A 24331-nucleotide genomic window follows, 5' to 3' on the forward strand; every position below is an offset into this window, starting at 1 on the left:
AGCAACTAAATTGCAAATTTGTTGAAAATTGAAGAAATAAATCAGTTAAGGAATTTAAAAACAAAAGGCAAGAATTTAATTACATCAAACTAAGATAAAACACAAATAATTGAGGAAATAAACTTGATACTCGAAGGAAGATTGCTTCTACATGCTTGAATCACTGGAGATAAAATTGAGTAGAGATGAGAGAGTAAAAACCAGAAGAGAGAGAAAGATGGTAGCCAAAATAAAAAGAAATGAAATGAGGAAAGAGAAAAGATGCGTAGGAGTATTAATTTTTATTTTTGGGTGGGTAAATTTGCACACAGGTGAGTAGGGGTAAGTTTCCACTTGTTGTCCGCCACACACTAATTATTGTAAACCCGCTTTTTTAAAACTTTTGTGTATAATCATTGACCCCCTCTCTTAAATTAATATTGTTACAAAATTTGTCCAAAACAATTACTGCGTACACATTTCACATTCTTTCACAGCAAAGACCCATTTCAAATTTTCAACAAATTTGAATACACCAAGCAAAGCTCGTTTTAGTTAACTATGGATCGCTTACAACCACCGAAACATAAATATCAAAAATACTCTTGAGGTTGAGGACTTAGTTCCTGCTTTTTAACCTCGTATGTCAAGTACATTTCCCTACCTAACAGAGCTTTTTAATCATTGGATAAGACAACATAATCATCTAAAAGACATGTTACCCCTTGTATACGCGTTATTGAGCACCAGACTCACTCGTACAAATCTTAGTCCCACTTAGTATATATCCACCAAATGCACTCATCTGCATATGAGGATGAGTTCTTGATGGAAGTACCTGCATCATGTCGACAATTGATTTCATTAAGTCCTGCTGATACATTCATTAAGATTCCGAAAGTAATTATATACGGAATACAATATTTCCTCTAAAGAGAGTGTTATCCAATCCTTTTATTCTATTTTTTTGACATGATCTAATTACATGTTTCAATCTAGAAAAAGAAACTAATTCAAAAAAGGATTGTAACCTGATATTCTCGGAGCCAAGGTTCCGAAATTTGCAATCCAATTGCTAGTTTCTCGCTTTGTAAATTGTGCATGCATTCTGCAAGTGGCTGCATACAGAAATGAAACGTGAATTTTTTTTTTTCCCATGCGACAATGTTCCATGCAAGTGCAAAGCTTTACTAAATACGTAGTTTAAATTTGCAAATAATTGAATTGACAAAAGGAGAAAAGCTATCTACAGGATAATATTGCAATCCAAATCATGTACAAAACTTCTTGTATGAGCAAATAATTCACTATCTTTGAACATGCTTTAACAATGAGAGCTATTCTAAATTTCTGATATCATATTCAACAAGTGCAATGGATATCACATCACACTCATGAAAAAGTACACAAATTTACCTCGACTTAAAGAGACTAAGAAAAAGACATTCCAATAGCCAAGCTTATTGTCATGATACATGAAAACTTTGCAAGAAGAAACTAGAGAGTTTCGAGATTCAAATAAGACCTTAAAGATAATACAAGTCACATGATAATTTCTCATTATAATAGGACCCAATGCTCCAGAAACAAAGCTTTTAGATTTAATTTATTTAAATATCAAAACCTGTGTCCTTTACAAACAAGGCTTTGGTGCCTTCAGTGTATAAACTTTTAAGCAGCTCCTAAGTCTCCACGTGTTAAGGTCATAGCTGACTATCAACGTTGACCACATTAGGGATGTAAGATATGTTTTACAGATGCAACAATTCTTCCAGTTTCAAGGAATACTTAAAAAAAAATCTTTATTATGACATAATTAGAAGCATTTACACCAGATAGCATGTTACTTCATATTTGTATTGCCTTATTTGTCCGGGCAACTCACTGACTAGATCCGCTTTGGACGTCTCTATTGAAACTCTATAAGATATTGCGGTTCTCTTTTCTATTAATTGTTAACCGTGGCTGAAACTTTTTTCAACTTTTTGAAGTGCATAAACCCTTAGCAAATTTTATGTCACATCAACCATTTTCATTCATCCACATAAGTACGCATCTACAAGGGAATCAAATTCTCCCACATGCTTAAACCAGTGGCTCACAAATACTGACTAATAGTTTTTACCATATGAAACTCTTTTAAAAAAAATATTATCTTTGCATTCCATCCTAATTCAGATATAGAACATGTATTGCAGCTACTACAAGTATGAACATGAACTCTCCAAAAGAAAAAATGGGGAAGCAGGTCTCATCTCATCAATATGCATATATAGCGGAGTCATAAATGAACATGCAACAGTAAGAATATATGTGCAACATGATACATAAGATTTAATTGCAGGAGACCTGGAGATATTGGTGATAAATTGCAAAAGAGGCTGAGTATGATAAATGAGGTAGTAGCTTTTGCAATATGCCCCATACATCCTGCTCAGGTGCTGCAATTATTAAGCTGCAAAGATCCATAAACAGATATGTAAATTCCTTATGTTTTAAATGACAAAATGATGACTAGGAGCAGTGTTGAAGTACCTAGAAAAACCCTTTTCTTTCCATGAATCAATAAGTTCTTCTGAAGCCACTTCTCCTGCTTTTATTGCTTTGCAAGTTGTGGGATCCCGTTTACCAGTTTTGTTGGGAGTGTCCACTGATGTCTTATTTTCCTCCAGGGAAACATCCTCTTCAATAACATCTAGGTGATTCCCTGAATCACTTGCCTGCAGATAAGTGTAATAGATTAGTAAATGTATGCAGCTGGAAATAATGCTCTTGGCTTCTGAGCAGAAAAAACTACCATGTTATCGTTTTGTACGTGGCTTCCATTTTGACCGGGGCATAGATCATTGAGACAACAACGAACAATTCTGAATGTACATGGAACTTAATAAGGTTCAAAGTACTTGAAATGTGCGCATTAATATTACTTCTCAGTCACCCAGCAGAAGTGCAACAAATATTTTGATAAAGAAATAGCAGGTGTCAAACCAATTGCAATTTATAATCAAAAAATATAACAACTATTACCGTTTGCAGGTGTCATTATTGAAATTGAAGATCCTAACTATTTCCAAGGAATGTGGTGTGACACCCAGATGCATGTTGCAAACATACCCAGTACCTGGTCAAAACGATACACTTTAAGTAACAGCCAACTTACATGATAAGAAACACATATTTTCTTTCCATTACAAATCCTTCATAGTATAAATGTCGATTTATATATTTCAAGTGACATTTTCTCATTATGTGCTATTAATGGAGCCAAGAGGACAACAAATCTACAATAACATCTCCAGAAAATCTTCACAGCAAAGATGATTTATAAAGGGTTCTTGGGTAGATAAAAGGAGATAGGAACTAAAATTTGAAAATAGCACCAAACAATTCACTCCTTATATTTCTTCATGATCCATACAAACTCCTTTTTTGATTGACAGGAAATAAATATATTAAAAATAAAAGCCTTCACGCTTCTACCTTCTACAGTTCGTCAAGTGAACTTTTCCTTCTCTCTTCATCAAATCAACCCTTATGTCTCTAACAAGACACTTTCTCTTAACTTTATCTGTTCACTAAGCACTACCAAAATATTTATTACATTTAATAGCTATCCTACCAAACTCGTATGTGAAAATCATTTCACAAAGGATTAACAGCTCTGTAATCTAGCACAAAGCAAGGATTAATTTACTCAGAACATAATTATTTCCACAAAAGATTAAGAAGATGAAACAAAAAAGTCAAAAAGCCCCACTCTTTAAGCCCAAGGATCAAATTTTCAATTCATGATCCAAACTTCTATATCGATTGAACTAGCATTTTTTTTTATTATTATTTAAATGCGTAGGCTTTATAAAGCAAAAATAAACCCTAATAAACATTTAAGGCCACTTGAAATTCTTCTTTATTCACAAATAGATTAACTAAGATGATCCATTAAACCATCAAAATAATTATACTAAAATTGAATCATTACCAAGTATGAAAGGAGATGCTCTAATCCAAATTAAGCTCATGTATTAAGTGATGCTCATGGATCAGTTGAGAAATGGTTCGCAGGCAATCACTTAGTTATTCGGATAGGTGGTTTACTAAAACCAAAGAAAATGGGAGCTTTTATGTGCAACTAATAGACAAATGAGAGCCTCAAGTGCTATGCTTTCAATAAAAAGATTCCCTTTCTCAATAAGCTATAAGTTAATGTACACATGTTCTCTCTCAGTCCCATACAGCAAGAGTTTTTTATCCCTATGAACCAACAAGCAGAAGGTTTATTGCAACCAGGAAATACTGTCCGAGTTGTATTTATATAGTTTAGTGGTAAGTTTAACCATTAAAATCCATTCATATGCATACATAAAGGCTAAGAAAATAAGCAAGGTACACACATCCTCTCACACCGTAAGCATCTGGTACAACTTTTCTGGCAAATCATGGAATATTATTTAACTATAGCAGCGGTGCTTAGCTTTCATTCTACAAGGTAACACAAAGGCTACAGAGTCAATCTATTCTAAGAAAGTCTAGATAACACCTAATTACTTTATCCAAACTGATGTGTTAGTATCTTATGCCATCTTCTTGTAGACTGAACTCTCTATGGGCTCCACTGCCCTAGCAATACTAAGGCCATAAAATGTCAATGTATACTTGGAATCCAGAAATATGTTTTGAACTTTTGTGCAAGTGGATGAAAGATTGCAAAACAAAGAATTCTAGTTAAGCATGTCCCCAGAGAAGAGATAATTTCAACTTTACAAGAAACAAGGGTGACTAAGCAATCTGCATGAAGGAGCCATCTTGCCTAGAAAAGGGGAGATAGGTACAACATCAACCCACCATTTCCAAACTCTAATCACCCTGATAACCGGAGGAGAGCTAGAAGGGAAAGAAAAAAAAATGTCCTCAAGATGATGAACCATTCATCTAAAGACTTAAGAAAGGACGAATGATACATAATAATGAATTGCATGGCTCCCAGCACACAGAAGCCTCAAAACAAGAGGCTTCCAAAACCTGAGAGGATTTGGATGACTACCAGTCATTAACTCATTAAAATGGCATCTACTTCCATGCTCAAGGAAACAGGATAGGGACAAAATGTGACAAGGTGCAAAACAAAACATCCATAAAATAAAGAAGAAATAAAGAGTGGAACGCATTTTACAATCAGAGCAAGTACCTCCTAAACGTTCTGCCACAGCACCAGTAACAATCCCACCAACCATATCTACCACCAAGACATCTGAGTGTGCAGTAACATTGGCCATTGAAAGTAGAAGAGCTAGAGAATCTGATCGTAAGCAACTGTAAATATGAGACAGGATGAGTTAATCTGAAAGATACCTCTTAACTCAAAAGACAAGATAACATAGAGGAGCCTGGATATTTGAAAATAAATAAATAAATAAAATTAATAATAAAATAGTTTAAGTGACAAGTTCTAAACTATAACAAGCAACAAGTCCGTTGCATTTTCTGCTCTACAGCTACATGTCTCCCCCAAGGCCACCATACTGTTAGCCATGCTATGCATATATTTTGCCCATTAGCTTGAAAATCCTTTATTGCCTTCCATGATTTAGTACTATGATTTCAAATAATATCCAACTCCAACACTTCCCAGATTTAAAATCATCAACAAAATAATGAACTATATTACAGTAAGGTTAATGCCAAGATAAGTACCAACCTAACAAGATGTTTTGAATTCTCATCTGAAGCATCAAAATAAAAATTTAACTGGTGTGCGGATTTTTTTTTTTTTTTTTTTTTTTTTTAAATCCAGTAATGTTTTTCAATTAGGCATAATTAGAAGTAACAGCTTCAGGGGCTTCCAAGAATACTCCTTATCTAAATACCTTATATTGATGCCAAAGGCACACCAATGTATAGGAAGAATTCAAAACCTAGCTCATAAAATATTTTTAGTAACTCCTTATTTTTCTTTAATTAACCCCAAGAAACTATAAAATTCACCCCAAATGTGGCTGCATATCCTTAACATTTGCTTGCAATTAATAGTAATTCTCTATTATACTTTACAACAACATTTGAGTGTATTACACTTTAGTTCAACAATTAGTTCAAATAATGAATTAATGATCATATAATGACTAGCTCAGAAGTTGAAATGATGAAAGTGAAGTAAGTCTTCAAATACCTCCTCATTCAAAGTTAGAGACAAGAGAATGGAAAAGATCAAAGATGAATGAATGAGTGAAAGTATTATATTCAATGGGGAACAAAGCTAGATAACTAGAGTATACTAAGTTCCTCATCAATATTTTGTGTGCCCTTATCCATTTTTATGAAAATAAGAAAAAAAGTATAAAAATCATCTGTTATAAGATGTATAAAACAAAGAGGACAAGTTGTTTGCTAAACTGAGTTATACTTCTTAACCCAGTTTTCTAAACAACTCTGTTTGGGTGATTCCTATCTGTAAGATGTTTTCCTAGCTTTTGTAAAAGTTTCCAAGGCTTTAGATTCCATTATTATGTTTACATCAATCCAGTGTTCCCCTGGGAAACAGTGTAAATTCAAAGCTCCATTGGGAGCAAAACTAGTGAAAACCCAAAAGCTTCATATCAAGTGATGCCTCACTTTAAGCATTTAATGCATATTAGTCGTTACAACTTTACAGATTTTGTGTCTTCACATATATTTTAAGTTTTAACACTTAAACTTACTAGATGCTATCAAGCCCCAATCATACATACTCCATCATCAATAGATAGGAGTGCCCTCGAGACACCCGCTTGTGTTGCTTTGTTGCTCACAAGCCCTATTTCCACACAAAGCTTGCAACCTTCCCGACAAACAGGCAAGAGCACACATCACGATCCGATGTCAAAGCACTTACACTTAAACTATAAAGAAGCTATATAAGTGACTTGGTTTCTTAATAATTAAAAAGATAAAGTGATCTCAACTCTGCTCCAGCCACCCACAGTCCCACACCACATGATTGCCATATAAGCATTGAGACATGACAGTTGCTTCTCCTTAGACTTACCAAACCCTTGAAATCTAAATTGTAGCCAGTCCACAACCTCTAAAGGGATATCCAAGATTCCTTATGCATAGCCAACAACCTCCTCTAGAGGAATCCTGCCATGTCACAATGTAGAAATACATATGAACAAACTCACTAAGCAGCTCGACAAAGGATACAAAAATATGGCTTACTAACCAAACACTCAAACAGCTTTTGAAGCAAGTCAATAGTATTAATCCTATCCAAAGCCAAAATCCACAAAAAGCCCTCACTTTAAGAAGAATGCTCACTTTCCCAATAGTTTGCTGCTGGAAAGCTAGAAACTAAGGGATTTAAGTCAAACAACAAAGAGACGATTTGAAAGTAATACGCCCAGACAAGTCCCCTAACCACACCCTCTTTGATGCTTAAGCAATCTTTGTTAAGTCCAACGAGGTGCTGACCATCGCTGCTACCCAAGTTTCGAGTTAGGGTTTTCTTCAAATAGAAGACTTTGATATTTAGGGTTTTTCTCCCAAATTGGGGATTTCCATTTATGGTAGAAATTAAGACAATTTATGCAATTAACTAAAGTACCTTGCCCAATAGCCTTGATTATTGTACTTCATAAGCCCACAGACATTTATTTTGAAAAGTTTGACTTTATCCAAAAATTCAAAAGAATATGTACCCAGGCACGCCTCATACCACACAGCGTCAAAGGCGCTCTGCTTTACGCCATGAAAAAAGCGGCAAGAGCGAGGTTTCTAGAATGTATTGCGTCTGGGATGGTGGATGCGCTATGGCTTGAGCCTTGGGCATGCTTTTTAAAACTATAATCTAGGAGTAAAAAAAACTTTTGACTGCTTCTCAATATTTGGCCGCAGAAAATTTTGACAATTGTAAGGGAAATAAATTTAATACATCATAATTCAGACCAAAGAAAGGAGGCACAACACACAATTTGAGATGCACCATAAAAGATAGGATAGTAATACAGGTTTAACTGATAATGCTCCAGCAAGCACAAATTTATAATTGTCAGATGACTTATTAGCACATAGTAAAGTATGAAGTAAAAAATTGCTCATAATAAAGCGAAAAGAAGGTAAAATAATGACATTACCCAATTCTAGCAGGATATTTCCTGAAGTATGCATCACATATGCTGCAAGCAGAGAACATGGACAGAGTTAAAACTTGAATTGAAAGACCCAAAATTAACATCTCTGACAAATTGGAGTAGATCAAAGTAGCACAACTTTGATGCCTACCTTCGAACAAAAGGACGCCTAACAAGTACTTTGGGAGCATATTTTTTTTGCTTACGAAGCCTGTACTTCTCCTGCAATTGACAAATTAATCAACACACTAATATTGGGAAACATTTTTCTATTATAACTTTGATATTCGTAAAAGAACCTGTGAGAAAGATGTCTTATTCTCAAAAGTTGTGCTGTTGGCAATTAAAGCTTCTACAATCTGTTCACCTGTTGCACCTTGTCTGTACAAGATCAATGATTTTGCAGACATCATCAGCACAAACAAAACTTAAGAAGAATTACTGCTAGCAACTAGAAACTATATTAGAAGTCTATAACATATAAAGGTAGCAATTAGCATATTAAAGTTGTTTGCTGGAATAAACCAATAACGGGCTGTTTGGTTAGGAGAAATCAAGAGAGTAAAAGACTCTTATTTTTCTTATTAACTGATGGCTTTTTGTATTTTGACATTTCCCTCCTCCAAAACATTCTAATCCAAGGTCTATTACCCTCCCCCCACAAAACCCTCAAACTCCTCAACACCATCACCCTAGTTGACCATCACCCTTGACTAGCTGCCAACAGCCACATCACTGCCCCCACACCCACCTCATCACCATCCATAATGAAAGTTCCGCCATCAACCACACTTGCATCTTACAATTAGCTACCAAAATCTAATCCCAATATCCCACACCCATTTTATTAAAACTTGGCCGCCTCACCGCATCACTACCACATCAGAGATTTATAAGCATTCTCACAACCACCAGAGCAATGTTTCAATGCGAAAAAGGGAAGATAATACAGAGAGAGAAGCTGGAGCATTTATGTTTGAATTTGACCACATAAACGTTCATCAACGGAGGTAAAGCTTAGACCTTGACATTTCTTCTCTCTCTATATTATCTTGCTCTCTTCAAACTTAGTGATTGTAGAGAGAAATTTCATCCTTTTTATTTGTTTATTTCCTATTTTTCCTCATAAACAAAAACCAAAATTATTATCTTTGAAGGTGAAAATATTTTCTAAAAACTGAAGGTTGTTGATTAAATATCAGTGGTGGTGAATATGGAGGATGAAGATGAAAGTAATGGAGGTTGAGGAGGAATAAACATGGTTGCTTTTGCTGTTTAATAAACAAGTTATCGCCAATCCATCAAATACTTCCTCTTGTATGTGAATGATTGCTGACAGCTCACTCATGTTTAAACTTAAAAACACTCATATCCAGAAACCTTCTTAAAGACCAAACAAGAAAAAACACGAGGTTCTCTACTAAAATCAAATCGTCTCAGGTTAGAGAAAAGTGAAATTTTTTAACCTTCGCATTTCATCTATGTCCTCTCCAGTAAGACTTTGAGCAGTGTTGTTATCAACTAGAGCTCTATTATCTCTCAATTCTTCACCTGTCACATTTTCTTCCTCTTGAACATTATTACCTGGAATGAGAAGAAGAAGAGAAACAAAAGATATTATCTAGTGCAAGATTAGCAGATACGACTCATACAAGCTCCAAAACCGATAAAAGAAGCTCTTTGGTTGAATGCAAATCAAGCACACTAAATGACATCACTAAGGTCTAAGATCTCACAAGAACAACATTCAAAGTTATTTAGCATAATCATTCATTTTCCGACAACAAGACCCAAATCCCAGTGTCATGGACTCACTGTACAGTCAAACAACCACGAAGACAACAATGAATTCAACAGTTTACATACAAACACAAGCCGCAATTAGAGTTGTCCATTTGATCAGAAAAGGCAATAAATATTTCACTAACAATCTTTCAAAGTCCTAAATTGATGCTAACTTCAAAAGCTATATAGTTACCATTACCCTAATTGAGGTTACAATGATGCTATACACCATGTAATTTTTGTTACAAATATACACACATCAAGTTTCAGCACTAGCCTACAAAATCGATCCCAGAACTTAATAAAAAAAATTCTAAGCCAATTCAAACAAATATATTTATGAAAAAACAACAGCATTAGAGCAAAGAAAAGATACCTCCTTCCTCTTCTGAAGGTACAACACGAGATAAATACGGCCCTTCTTTCCCATTTTCGACACGAAACGATGAACCAAAAGGGCAACCAACAATGGGCTGCAATGAAAAATTCTTCTTGCCAATCTTCAAAGTCCTGCAAAATAACAAAATAATTCAAATTCAATGTATTAAAGTAGAGAAATTAATTCCATAAATAATCATAACACACTTACGCAGCAGGAGAAAGGCGGGCGAAAACAAGGCGTTCACCATCATTAATATCAAGCAAAACACTGCAACCTTCCCATGTCAATCTTGAGCTTTGATTTGATTCTGCCATTATAAGTTTATAACTGAATAACCTTGATTTTGCTGTGATTTTGACAATGATAATTTTACGAATGCAAAATTAGGATTTGTTATTCAAAAAAAACAAGAGAGATTTTTATAAATTAGTAATGTATGATTCTGTAATGTTTGAGATATGAAGGTTGAAACTTTGGCAAGGAGAGAGGGAATGGTGCGGCGGGTGATGGTGGTGGTGGTGGGCGGAGACAATGGCTGTGGTGGGCGGCTGAGCGGTGAATTGGTGATGGCACGGCGAAGTAGAAGGGAAGGTGAAAAAGGGGCTGGTTGAGTGAGACTGTGAGAGGAGAGTAGGAGATTGAGGTTTAACTATTTTGGGGTTTTCGGGTATGTTCGGCAAAATTAGTTGTTGTACTTCTATAGTTCTATGTTAGTTTGGAGAACGTGAGAAGTTAAGCGTTGTTTACTTAACTTAATTTTGCTGAAGGGGGTGTTTGGGAGTTAGAGGTTTGAGGGAAAAAGAGAGGTCTAACCAACTCAAAAAGCTATTTAAGGTGTTGGGCAGTTAGAGATTTGAAAGAGAGTTTTGGATGATAAAGCTCTTTTTCAAAAACCTTACTTCCTCCGTTAACTATTGTTTGCAATAAAAGAGCTGTTTGCGGACTACTAGGCAAAATTTGTTTGTGAGTGTAAAATGGAGAGAGAAAAAGTTGGGTGCATGTGATTAGAAGAGAGATAGAGAGAAATGATAACCCTAAAAAGGAAAAAAAAAAAAAAAAAAAAAAAACGTTTGTTGCACATAATAGTTAGCATCCGTTTATAGTATATGTTGCAAATAATAGTTAACGGAGGAAGTATTTTGGAAGAGCTTATAGCTTTTTGGCTATTTTATCTTTGAAATAGCTAACAGCTAACAACTAACCGCTACTTACCAAATAGTTTTACCAAAAACTTTTGTATACGTCCGATTTACACTAATATTAGTGTACATCGAGCAGTATAAGGGTAACTTTTAGCTAATTTTAGGATAACTTTTTGCCTGTTTTTGGGTAATTTCAAACATAATACAATTTTTATATAAATAGACAACAAGAAAAGTTTTATAAAGGTAATTTTATTACATTCAATCACTAATAATTGATTTTTAGTCATTTAAAATGTGATTCTTTACTAATAAAGTGAATATAATTTTTATTTGAATTGGGTTACTTTTACGCACATTGGGTAACTTTTATTCATTTCAGAGGTAATTTTTAATCACTTTTAGCTATCTTTATAATGAATGTACAATAATTATTGTACATCCGATTTTTTTAAAAGTTAGCCAAATCAGCTATCACAATCAGCTAGTCAAATCAGCTAACTCAATCAACTAACCTCTAACAGCTAACTCCCAAACAGGGCCAAACTGAAATTATTTTAATAAACTTAAATTATTTTTAATAAATTAAAATTATTTTTAATAAACTTAAATTAATTTTATTAAACTTAAACTATTTTATTTCCTATTATATTTCTTCTTTAAAGTTACTTATCTTTAAACTAACTGAAATTTTATTTAGTGAAGTGTCAAAACAAAATAACCAACAAGCCGCTCTCCTTGAAAAGAAGGTGATCCAACCGTACCTTCCAGTTTGGCTAGGAATTGACCCTCCTATTCCGACTGGAGATAACAAGCCATTCGATAAGGAGATTCTGAAATTGCAAAGTATTCTTCACTCTCACTAAAACCCTACTTTCACTACTTATACTTCGTATTTTTTTCTCCTAGTACCAAAGCGTACCAACTACATTTCATTTTGAAGAGAATACTATATTTTTGTGTGCAACTGTGCAAGCTACATAATCATACGACACATTCTTTTTAACCTAATAAAGTCGACCCGTTAACGACTTAACACTAAGTCGCTAGTGGGGGGTCTTAGACCGGAACCATAACAACAAGCTTTAATCATACACCAACCACACGAACCGCACCTCACTTCCCATAGTTCAACAAATGGACAGCAACCGTAAACCACAACTTCCCCACCAAAACACAAAAACGAACAACAATTCTGAAAAAAACTTGCACTTCTACTCAACATTCACAGCCTTGTTTTTTCTGACATACTTTTGTTTTGCCTAAAAATTTCTTCACCACATTACAAACTCGATCAAATGTCGTCTGCAACTGCAAATCCATCGCTCTCTTCTCCTGCAATTTCTCACTCCTCTTTCCCTTCCTATCACTCTCTTTCTCGCCGCCAATTTTCTCTCTCCTTTTCCTTCTCACCATCATCGTTTTCATCGAAGAATTTCAATGGAGGTCTGAAATTGGTCTCACTTTGTTGTCAATCTCCTAATTTTAATTCCACTTCTACTGTTTCTGCCATGTCGAATTCTTCGCCTTCGCCTTCGCCTTCGTCCGCCATTGATTTTCTTACATTGTGTCATCGCCTTAAGGTACTGTTTTTTTATTTATTAATGCATTGGTTTTTATTTCTTTGAATTCATGTTTTTGAGTTTTTACAATTAATTTCTAAAATTAGTTGTTCTAGATTATACTTACGGCCCGTTTGGTAGGTGGGCATGAATTTAATTGTAATTTCGCAATGTGACACTAACTATTTATTACTGCCTACCAAATGAGCTGGGAATTATTTGTTAGGGGTTTGAACAAGAGTTGATAGAATGTTACTGCAAATTACAAGTATTGTTTATGTTTGTGGGTGTGTGTAATGTTGGGGACTATAATGTTGGTGTTGACTGTTGAGTATGATTGGTTTCAGAGCCTAATTTATTTGACATTTGGGAGGAGATTTATGTAATGCTTCATCTCAAAATGGGTGAATTCGACTTTTCGAGGCTTCTGCTGAAGTTGCTGTGGGTTTATTGAAGTGTTGCATGATCATCAATTGGGTTCTTTTTGAAGAATTTTGATCATATGTGTGTTTAATTGTGGTGGGTAGTGGACTATTAGATATGAGTATGCCCATGTGCTTTTCAACTTTGAAAAATACTTCTTGTTTGTGAATTTTGGCTTAGAGGTTTGACAAAAATAAGTTTAATTGAAAAAAACATGCCTTCATTATCAATCTTCTTTGTATATTAGCAGAGGTTCTCTATGCTTGTCATTACTTTTGTATAAATGGAGACATTGGGGGGCGGGGTTGGGTTAGGATTTAGAGGTTGTTGCTGTGTAAGCGAAAGCTGAGGCTTTGCAGACATTGTGGTTGCAATGACTTATGCTTGCAAAGCTGGTTTTAGAGAAGTGTTGGTTGAGACTCGAGAGTGATTGACTAGAGCGAATGGACGTGACTATGATGAAGGTCTCAGACTGTCAGAAAGATCATTTGTGCAAATTATTGTCCAATATGTTTTAGCTTTAGTTGGAAGTTTCAATTATTGTAAGGTTGTCCATGTATTTATGGTGGGGAATTGGAGGCGCATCATCTTGCAAAACTTGCCTCCACTTATAGATAGGCAAGAGTTTGGTTGGAGCCGTAGTGGAATGCCCCTCGATTCTATATCTTCTGTAATTCTGTGTTGCTGGACCAAATTTCAATTAAGGGAAATGAAGCTGAGATTTGTCTTGTGAAATAATAAGACAAAAATAAGTTTTGATGGGGGGGGGGGGGGGGGTATGAGAGTGCTAAAATCACCCAGCTTTACCCTCTTAAGTTTATATCTTTTGCCTTACCTCCTTTCATCACTTCCATCTTTCTCTAGGGTCTACTTTTCAGTTTTCATCTTATGCTTAACTCTTGCTTTAAGATATTCTACAGTGCCAAACTCACCATTTTACTTGATGTTCTCTGCTTCTCTCAACGTAATGACATGCATGACTAATGTGTTATTACTTTAGTTCTGTATGATGTATTCATGTTATTAGACCAGCTTGATGTGTAATAACTTTGTAATTTGAGAACTTTGTAACTGGACAAGATGGAGTATATCTTGTTTTTCATTCAACCATTCTGTTTTATATCTGCCTTTTAACTTATCTTGCCAGACCACAAAAAGGAAGGGATGGATTAATCATCGGATAAAGGGCCCTGAATCCATTGCTGATCACATGTATCGAATGGCGTTGATGGGTTTGATTGCTGGGGACATTCCGGGTGTGAACAGGGAGAGGTTGGATGCTAACCAATTATGCTTGTTTTGGACATATTGGTATTTCCCTTGCTGATGAGCTGTATTATCTTCTTTTGACAATGCTTTGCGCAGATGTATCAAGATGGCAGTAGTTCATGATATTGCGGAAGGTATACTCTTTTTTTTTTTTTTTTTCTAACAATGTCTTATATTCTCATGGTATTTTAAGTCGTTGATATTCCTTGTGACAAGAATCAGCTTGCCTATATTGTTTATTTCTTCACTGCATTAGGACTCTTTGGCTTTTGTATAAACCAAAATAGTGTAATTATCACATATTCATCTGTTGCAAACTAAATATCAATTTGGGGTTTATTGAAGCTTCTCTTGAATTTGACTACTTAGGGATAGTATCTACTTAACCCTTGTGGTGCCTTCTTAAGTGAAATTTAAAGAGGGTGTTTTAGTGCATTGAAAGATTAATGTCAGGTTCATATTTGTTTATGCACTACTACTCGTCTACTCCTATGTTGTCCTATTATCTTGTTTGTGCTAGAACTTTAAATCACTGTTGATTGATGTGTGAACATCGTTTGTATCTTCAAATTATCGCACTGTGTTGAGTTCTATTTTCCATAGATTGCTGATTTCTGACTCGTTTCATTATCCTCTTGATGACCTTGGAATACTACTAGCTATTGTTGGAGATATAACACCCTCTGATGGCATACCAAAAGAAGAAAAGAGCAGAATGGAGCAGGCAGCATTGAATGAAATGTGTGAAGTTCTTGGTGGTGGGATGAGAGGTTGGCAACTTGGCAATATCTGCCTTCTTTAATATTTTGCATATCTTTTTTGTTAGTATGGAATCTTGCTCATATTTTCTTGTGATTGCAGCTGACGAGATCAAAGAACTCTGGACTGAGTATGAAAATAATTCTTCTTTGGAAGCTAATCTGGTGAAGGATTTTGATAAAGTATGTTACTTTTAGCATATTCAGTTTTTTGCTTGTTGTAACTTGAATGACACATATTCAACGTGAAACGGATGCCTTTTAATGCCTTTGTGTTGTATGTATTATGTATGCCTTTGCAATTTTAGCATTTTATGTGGACATTTTTGTTGACTTAGCTTTCATAGGGGTTTTTGAAAGGCACATACAATAGCCCATGAAAAAAAATTGTTGCTGCATAATTTTTCTAGTTATAATAATCATGTACTGTATTTGCTTTTTTATTTAATCGGAATTCTGGAACTCCGTTAACCTGTATTTCACCTTATTGGTCTACCAAATTTCTAATAAGTAATTACTTTTATCCAGGTCGAAATGATTCTTCAGGCGTTAGAGTATGAAACTGGTAAGGCTTATACCTAAATGCTGAATACTGAAAACTTGCTATTTTGACAATTAATTTCATGTATTAACTCTGTCACCAGTCTTTATCCTCTACTACTCATTGTTAAATGCTCATTTTTACTTGGTTCGGTGGTGGCTATTGGCTGGCTCCTCTATTCTGGACAATGGCTCTTACACTACTTATTTAGTTCATAGTGTAGTATCACAACTGGCGTTCAAGTTGTAATTAAGCATTACTTTTTAAGTTTTTAATAAATCTGGTGTTAAGGTTTAAACTTCCGGTGTTTTTGTAAACCTCTTCTGCATTTCGACCATAGCTTCGTCTTGTGCTCTCCTGGTTTTCGTTTGAAATTACATCGACAGACATTCACACCTTTACTCATTTGCAAAAAGCTTTCAAGAGAGGCTACGCTGTTCGGTTTATCTGTTGATATTTATGATCATGGATATCCTTCCCCTCACTGAAATTTGTCTATTTTTTTCCCATTGAACATTAAAGTATCTTTTTTGGAATTGATATGTAACATGTCTAAGTTTATGTGACATCACTCTTTCGCAAATGAAAGTTAAGAGATGAGTAATAAATGACATCTCATTATTCCTTGCATGTAACAACTAACAAGGGATTGGATTAAGGGGTTTATTTGATGATTTCAAGGGTACAATGGGAATCAATTAGAGACGTATTAAATGAGTGTTGGGAAGTTGAAGATGTTGGTTGGTTGGGGGACTTGATCAGAGGAGAGAAAAAAGAAGGGAGGTAAGGCAGGAGTCATTACTGTATACAAGGAAAGAGGATTGGTCTTCTGTGAATGCTTATTGCCCTCTCTAATGTATTCCAGCCATAATAAATTATCTCTGTTATAATTTTTTTTTTATAGCTTTTACTCTCTAGTTGACTCCCATCTTCTCTAGTGTGGCCTTCAATGAATTGAATTTAAGATAGAATCGACTTCATTTTTGACAAAAAGAACAGGTGTTATCGATGTTTGTTGTACCCCTTCCCACTTCCAATTGATGCCAGTCATATATCTTTAGTTCTGAACCAACATGTTCATACTGGTTCACATCTCTTAAACCTTTTAACAATGTATTTCAGTCGTGTTGTGTTGCTGCTAGCAGGCATCACTGGTAGTGCCACAGGCATATTTACTGATGATTTTGTTTTCTCTTGGCATCCCTCTCGGGCTCTTGGCAATTATGAAGAATAAAATACTATTAGATTTTATTTCAACCCATGTGGCCATGCATAATCTTTCCTATGTGAGGTCAATCACCACTAAGAAATGCATTTGGATTAGATATTGTGGGACTTATGTGTCAGCATTTTACCATGTTTCTGCTCCCTCTCTTGTCATAGAATCAAGCATCCCTGACAGCATGTGTTGCCTGCCTGCAGTGAAGAATATAAAATGTTTGATTGTATAGTAGTGATGCATCTTGAAACACTAAGTTGTAGGATTGGTGCTTGACCTACTCGTGCTTGCTAAATTACTTGGGCCGTAGTCTTGGACTAAATGGATGTAGCTCCCGAGGTGATGATGCTGCATTGTTCTTGTAAGAGACCTGTACATTAATGATTTAATGTACTTGAATTTGCTAATTTAGACAAGCGCAAGCATATTTTGATAGTGTCAATGTTTGCTCATGGGAACACATTTGATTTGACCAATGCAGTAAGGGATCGTATAACCCAGGGGCCAGGGTTTACATGGTTACTTGCATTCTTATGGCTTACTATCATGTTTTTGTACCTGTTTGATTTTAGCACAAAGATGGAAAATTTAATTTGGCTGCATTGATATTAAAGTTTTGAGGTCTAATCTTTGCTTCCTTATTTATTTGACAGAGCATGGGATGGTTCTTGATGAGTTCTTCTTGTCAACAGCTGGTGAGCTCGGCTTTCTTTCATGAAATGTTGCTAGTACTCTAACCTTTTGCTCCATAACCTCATATAGCTAATATCTAATGTTACTTTATACAATTTTCAGGAAAATTTCAGACTGAATTAGGAAAAAGCTGGGCTGCTGAGGTTATATCTAGAAGGAAATCAAACTTGGCTAGTAAAGGAAAATAAGCAGCAAACTAACCAAAGTCTTGATCTTAACTGAAGGGGCTGATGGCTACTCAAAACTGGAGTAGGTTCATCGTGATTGATCAGTCCAAATGATGGTTTTCCACCGTTGCTTGTAACTTTGTATGCTGATTTCATGTAAGCAGGCATTTGTGGTACTCTGTTATGCAGATTGAGGCGTAGAGTGTTTTAGCTCGTATAAGTACACCCAGATTCTATAGTTTTTAGTTTTTACTCAGATCACAATGTTTCCTGTGTTTCATGCTAGCTTGATGATTAGCCTAATAAATCGGCCTTTTTGCACCATGATTAACAATGATGATCGGAGCCAACTTTTACTGATTAATTGTCTTATATATATTGAATAATTGAAGTATATAGCCAATAGTCTGACTTCTTTAAGTCCCGTATACAGTTGCACCACCCAAAGTTCCTTTTATTCCGAGCTAATATAAGGAAACATAAGTGATATTATTAAGCTTCATTAAACATTAATCACACTGATTGATGTGTGGTTTTGTCGTGCATTCTTAAATTAATACAATATTAATGTAAGAACTAGGAAGTGTCTTACGACATTTATAAAAGCTCCCACTCTCAATGAAGAACGGGTGATTAGTCGTACACAGTTTTACTACGGGCACTTAAATTATTTGCTTAACCGAATAGTAGGAAGAAATACGCCCAGGATATGGGCCAAAGAATGGGCTTTGTAATTAAGGAGGTTATTAATCAACCCATTAACACTACGGAGTACAGTACATGTTATTGATGTTAACCACTAGGTCCAATATATTTTAGTTCTATTAATCCATATAGTTTTTTTTTTTTTTTTTTTTTTTTTTTTTTTTTTTTTTGGTGCAATGGTGATTGAGGCTGCATTTGATAGGGAGAATTGCTTGTGGTTGATCTCTTGTAACAACATTTGGGTGGGAGTTGAAACTAGCCACACGGAACTAAGACCCGAATCCGAATTAGCTCAAAAGGTGAATTGAGTAGGGAAAAAAAGGATTTTTTTTTTAATTTTTTTATTTTAATAATTCAATAGGGAGACAAATAGAACGTACTATGGAGTACGTACGTATTAAGGCTACCCATTTGATCATAAAATGAAAATGGTTACTAATCCATATATGGATGTTGACTTGGCACCTAGGTTACATGGAAGCTTCATCCAAATGTCGTGTTCATATCGGACACTGTATCAGACATCGACACTCGTGGAACACACGATGATACGTCTCGGTCCGTATCCTGCTATTATATGAGTTGTTCAACTTTTTTTAATAAGAAAATTTAAGTAAAGTTAGATAAATAAGGTAATTGTTAAATAATATGTGTGCCTTCATATAGTATGATCTAATAAGAGGATGAAATGACAAATATATGGTTAAAAACTTTTTCAAAAATATATTATATGAATTTTAACATCCCGTATTCGTGTTCCTTATTTTGAGATAGACATTTTCTCATATCCGTATCATACTCGTATTCGTGTCAGTACTCATTCTTGTGCAACCTAGCTTGGGGCATCACCATTGAGTTGAAAAAAACTTTCATTCCTACCCATGCAAATGGCCTAGACATATACAATATGACTAAGTTTATTACCGTATTAGAATTCCATATTTGACTAAAATTGTTGAACGTTACTTCAATTAATATGGCTTGATTTAGACCGAAATTAGGAAGTTTATGTTACTCAAAATTTAAACGAATTTCTTTATTTCATTTATTCAAATTAAATAGAACTTGAATGGAATTGATTTATTAGATGAAACCTTATTATAATAAATTAGTGAGTAGTCCGGACATTGTCCAGGGATATTACTTGTGTAGTTGTGCAACTGCTAATTTTTAACATCATTATTTATAAAAGTGTGTATGTAGTATGTATATTCAATATTTTTATAGTATTATATTATTTAGTGTGCAACATTAAAGCATAATCTACTATTTGTCTAGATGGTTAAGTATTAACATTTCTTCGAAAAGGTCAAGGTTTCAAACCTTCTCATCCAAGGTTGTGGTATATTGAGGAATTGATGAGTGGATAACGTGGCGTAATAAGGAGTTGAGTGAGTGACGTGGCTTAGTGAGAGGGTCCACGTGGCATAGAGACATTTTTAGGAACGCCTTTAAATATGTTAGTATCGATAAGACGATAATACTCTCCCTTTGTCTTTAATTTTTTTTTTTTTTTTTTTTTTTTTTTTTTTTTTTTTTTTTATGTTTAGCCGTTGATTGTCTCATATTAAATAAAGTTAAAACTAAAAGAACATAAAGAGATAAAAGAGAGTTCAATACTTAAAATCACAAATTGAGATTCGGTATAATCATAACTTCATAAGCTTCAAGTAGCACAAAAATATGCAAGTAAGTACTACTCCTACAGTTAAGTCGTGGACAAAACACATGCAATTAATGCAAGATCCTCTCTCTACTTCCAAGGAGTTTACGTTGACTTAGCTTGAAAAGTCTTTCTTCAACCCCAACGTTACATCTTAGAATAGTACTTCGTACTACAAGTTGAAATGAATCAAATAATGCATGGAGTAAATTAAATATAATAAAGTAGTATATAGGTGTGAAACATTGACTCTAATTAGCCTTAAATATGCCTGAAAAACAGGTATTGTACGACTTTGTTAGTTGCTAGAAATCTAGAATACAATATAATGTAGAGATTAGAGATTGATCGAATAATAATTATGCTTGTAAGTTGTAATCAAGGTTGTAAGCTTTCGAGGTCATTTGTACATGTCGAGTTACTCGATCTGAGTTTATGTATAACCTGAAAGATGTACTGTACTCGATGGCATTAAAATAGATGTAATGCGTGTAAGTCACCCAACAAGAATGTCATACGTGTAAGTCATTTAACAAGAATGTCATACATGTATCGCGATTGGTGCTTGTGCATGTCATTCATCGACGTGTGCAAGCCACACCATCATATATGGTAGACTGATTGTATCATCGTAAGAGCTACTTTTATGTTAGAAACTTCATTGGTTTCTACTAAAGTTCTTTCATTACTCTATAAATATATGTATTATGAATTTACCAAAAAAAAAAAAAAAAAAAAAAAAAAAACAAATATATGTATTATGTGTATGGAATATTAACTATTTGTTTGATTTTTTTTATGTCAACTTCCGGTGAGATTTTAATTTATGTATTTGAATATTTTAATGCTTAAATATTATAGAGGAAGTTGTGAAACGTATACATTAATTTTTTGAAATGAATGATAGCACAATAGTGGGCATGACCCGAGCATGGACATTATCTTCGTCGGGCCATTTATTGGAGGATTTGTGTGGTGTGACGAAGCCTCAGATGGCACCATCAGAGACTGCTTGACGATGGTGTTTTATGAGCCGCTTCATAGTGTTTGGTTGCTTGAGCTTTCTGCTTTTTTGCTTTTTTTTTTTGTGTTTGTTTCCTTGTTTTTTGCTTTCGTTTTCTTTTCTAGCCTTGTAGCTTTTACTTTCTTTTGGGACTTGCCCCTCGTGTTCACCAAAAAAAAAACCACTTACTTTTAAATAACTAACAAAATATACTTCACTTGTCATGATTATAAAGATGCACATAGAATATTAGGATATATATACTTACGAGGTTTTGCCAATCAAGTGCAGCCCAAATCCTGTATAATAGTAATGATTATAAATGATAATTACATCGATCACTCTGTATGATAGTAATGATTATAAAGATGTACTTCATATGTGATCAATAACTAATGTATAGAATATGTTTGGGTTCGGTGTTCAAATCAAGTGTTCAACTCTCATTTAGTTTAATTTCATTCAAATAGTGTATTAAATTTTGACTTTCAGAGGCGGTAAATTAGACTTTAATTATAGAGGGATCTCGATATCCAAGTGTAAGCAATTTGGAGGGTGTTTTGAAAATACGAGGATCAAAAGTAATGAGTGAGACTTTGGACATGATAAAATTGTTCACGGCTCTAATAACCTCTTAAGATGTCAATATACACAATGATGGATTAGAATTTACTAGGGTAGGGGGTCAAAACGAAGCAAGTGATTGCTCAAGATTGCCGCAACTTTAGGAGTATCATAGAAATTAGAATAAACAAATAGTACTTGTCATTGAATTGTTGAGCGTAAACGCAAAGCATTTTGTGTAGCACTATATAGTTTGATGAGTAGGAGAGCATGCGTCACTTACATGGCCTAGCTGTATCAAAATTGGTGCATGAAATTTGGGCCAAAACTATATATTATAATTCTATAAAGACGCACCAAAAAGTGACATAATAAGGTGCGTAACCATTTGCTGAATTATGCAATCTATAATATAGTATAATATAATGGCTTTATAAGTCAACATATCTTATGATTGGGGTTCGTGGGTTTGTGTAATCAAAAATTAAAATTGGTAGAATTTATGATTTAATTAACATGAAAAATGTGAAAGATACTAACATGTGTTAGCCTAAGATCTTGCTACTTTAGTGTGGGACAAAGATGTGTAGGTCCATTTTCTTGGTAGTGCTACTTAGAATGTGTCATCAACTCATTTGAGTATGTTAAGACTTTAGTATCTTCCACCGACATTGATCTTTGAGTGTGCATCTCTTACATTTTTCTTAGTGTTGGGTACTATACTATGGTCTCTTTTGTTGATCTATAAGTATTTTGTTGACTCTTGCTTAAAGATGGGCATAGGTCGTGACTGCGTGAATACATATTATGTCAGCAAGTTTATAAAGTCAAGCGAGTTATGTCAAAAATGAACTAATAAAATATATATATTCATGCCGTAGCGCAACTCAATTCAAGTCCAACTCTATGTACTCTTGCTTTAATTGTTGAGATTATAATTAGGTTTAGGTAGTGTACGTGGTGAGTGGTGACATTAAAGTGCTGTGATTTTTGGGATGATTATTGAGCAAAATTTAAATTATGATTACATTGGTCTTCAAAAGACTAAAAGGGAAGGAAAGGAGAGATTTTCCCTCTTAAAAAAATTTGCAATTCCTAATCTTTAATATACAAAATATTTACCCAAAAAATAGTTCATTGTTTACAAAATATATCTATCGAAAAATTTACAAAGCACAAGTAGTATACAATAAACTTTGGCTTACTTGAGTACAATAGAAAAAATATTAATTTATGTTCGCAAATATAAGTTAAGTTTAGTGAAATTAAACTGAAAACGATAAAGTATCTTGAGGCTTATATACTCAAAATCATTCAATTATATGTCATGAAGGACAACAAATAGATATTTCTACATGAGGCGTCAACTAGGAGTCTAGGAGTAAGATCGAATAAGATCATCAATAAGCCCATGCAACTTAATATTCGATGAGGCTAAAGGAATTCCATTGAGGTTGAACCATGTTCTTGTGGTCACTCCAATAATATACGAGTAAGACGATATTACATGATTAGATTTTCCACATTATATCACAATGGAAACATACGTCATTTTTTAAAAAGTAGATTTAATAACATTTTCATTTTACTTCTCCACATTTTAAAATGTAATGCACCTTTGCACATACTTTGAGAAACAATCTAAATCTTCTACCTCGTATTAAATTAGGCGGCTATTATATTTTGAGAAGTTCTTTCGTTTAGACCTTATAGTATTAATGAGGGAGAATATGTAAACAAATATTTTGTCCTCCGCCTCTGTATTAATGTTCAATTTCTATCATTTATTACTTACATAATAAAGAGAAAGTGGACATTAATAAAGAGATGGAGGGAGTATATTTTAGAGATATAAATGTCAACACATTATTAGAAAGACAATTAACATTAATAAGGGTAAAAAAGTCTATAAAATTTTAGAGATATAATTATTCAAACACTATTTATAAAAGTTATTTCAAACTTTTTAAAAGGAAAGGATGATTGGTAGCTAGGTCAAACCACTAGATCAAGTAAATTTTATTTGAAAAAAAATTACTACTTACATCAATTAAGAACAAGTTAAGCATGCTTGACGACAGAAGCATATATACTTTCAAATAAACTAAATATCGTTGAAGAAAATCAAAAGAATGAGAATAATTTAACAATGTATAAATATATAAAAAAAATAAAGGATTTTTTGACTTTTACCACCAAAAAAAACAAAAAAATGTTTTTTACCACCAAAAATTCTAAAACTTTTATTTTATCACCAAATAAAAAATTAAAAGTTGTTTTTTACCACCTGTCGTCAAAAACCTAACGGAATTTTTTAAATTCTTCGATTTTCGTGTCAAACACATGCTTTTTAGGGGTTTTGGGGGGCACT

General features: G+C 34.2%; 2 protein-coding genes across 2 annotated transcripts; one reads left to right on the forward strand and one right to left on the reverse strand.

The window, feature by feature from the left end:
- Positions 1-403: 403 nt before the first annotated feature.
- LOC145602208 (uncharacterized) lies at positions 404-10910 on the reverse strand. Its single transcript, XM_081658382.1, has 13 exons — positions 10459-10910; positions 10246-10379; positions 9551-9668; positions 8384-8465; positions 8236-8306; positions 8088-8129; positions 5165-5289; positions 3007-3100; positions 2777-2846; positions 2515-2699; positions 2329-2434; positions 1011-1097; positions 404-817 (listed from the first exon to the last, which is right to left on the reverse strand). Exons 1-13 carry the CDS (start codon positions 10563-10565, stop codon positions 716-718), a joined length of 1323 nt encoding a protein of 440 aa, XP_081514508.1. The 5' UTR covers positions 10566-10910; the 3' UTR covers positions 404-715.
- A 1651-nt stretch (positions 10911-12561) lies between these two features.
- LOC145601358 (uncharacterized) lies at positions 12562-18384 on the forward strand. Its single transcript, XM_081657367.1, has 8 exons — positions 12562-12976; positions 14526-14650; positions 14744-14781; positions 15307-15417; positions 15509-15588; positions 15934-15970; positions 17819-17860; positions 17961-18384. The coding sequence occupies exons 1-8, from the start codon at positions 12692-12694 to the stop codon at positions 18044-18046; spliced, it is 804 nt and encodes a 267-aa protein (XP_081513493.1). The 5' UTR covers positions 12562-12691; the 3' UTR covers positions 18047-18384.
- Positions 18385-24331: the final 5947 nt, after the last annotated feature.

This window comes from Chenopodium album, chromosome 21 (assembly GCF_948465745.1).
Source record: "Chenopodium album chromosome 21, dcCheAlbu1.1, whole genome shotgun sequence".
In the NCBI taxonomy this organism is placed as follows: domain Eukaryota; kingdom Viridiplantae; phylum Streptophyta; class Magnoliopsida; order Caryophyllales; family Amaranthaceae; genus Chenopodium; species Chenopodium album.

What these genes read in the sequence shown, in the direction of transcription:
- LOC145602208 (XM_081658382.1), bottom strand. Translation starts at nt 10,565, where the DNA reads ATGGCAGAATCAAATCAAAGCTCAAGATTGACATGGGAAGGTTGCAGT. An exon ending in AATAATGACACCTGCAAACG is followed by an intron (nt 2,847 to 3,006) that starts GTAATAGTTGTT and finishes ATGTACATTCAG; the next exon opens with AATTGTTCGTTGTTGTCTCA. An exon ending in TTTATCACCAATATCTCCAG is followed by an intron (nt 1,098 to 2,328) that starts GTCTCCTGCAAT and finishes TTCTGTATGCAG; the next exon opens with CCACTTGCAGAATGCATGCA.
- LOC145601358 (XM_081657367.1), top strand. Translation starts at nt 12,692, where the DNA reads ATGTCGTCTGCAACTGCAAATCCATCGCTCTCTTCTCCTGCAATTTCT. An exon ending in CATTGTGTCATCGCCTTAAG is followed by an intron (nt 12,977 to 14,525) that starts GTACTGTTTTTT and finishes TTATCTTGCCAG; the next exon opens with ACCACAAAAAGGAAGGGATG. An exon ending in AGTTCATGATATTGCGGAAG is followed by an intron (nt 14,782 to 15,306) that starts GTATACTCTTTT and finishes GAATACTACTAG; the next exon opens with CTATTGTTGGAGATATAACA.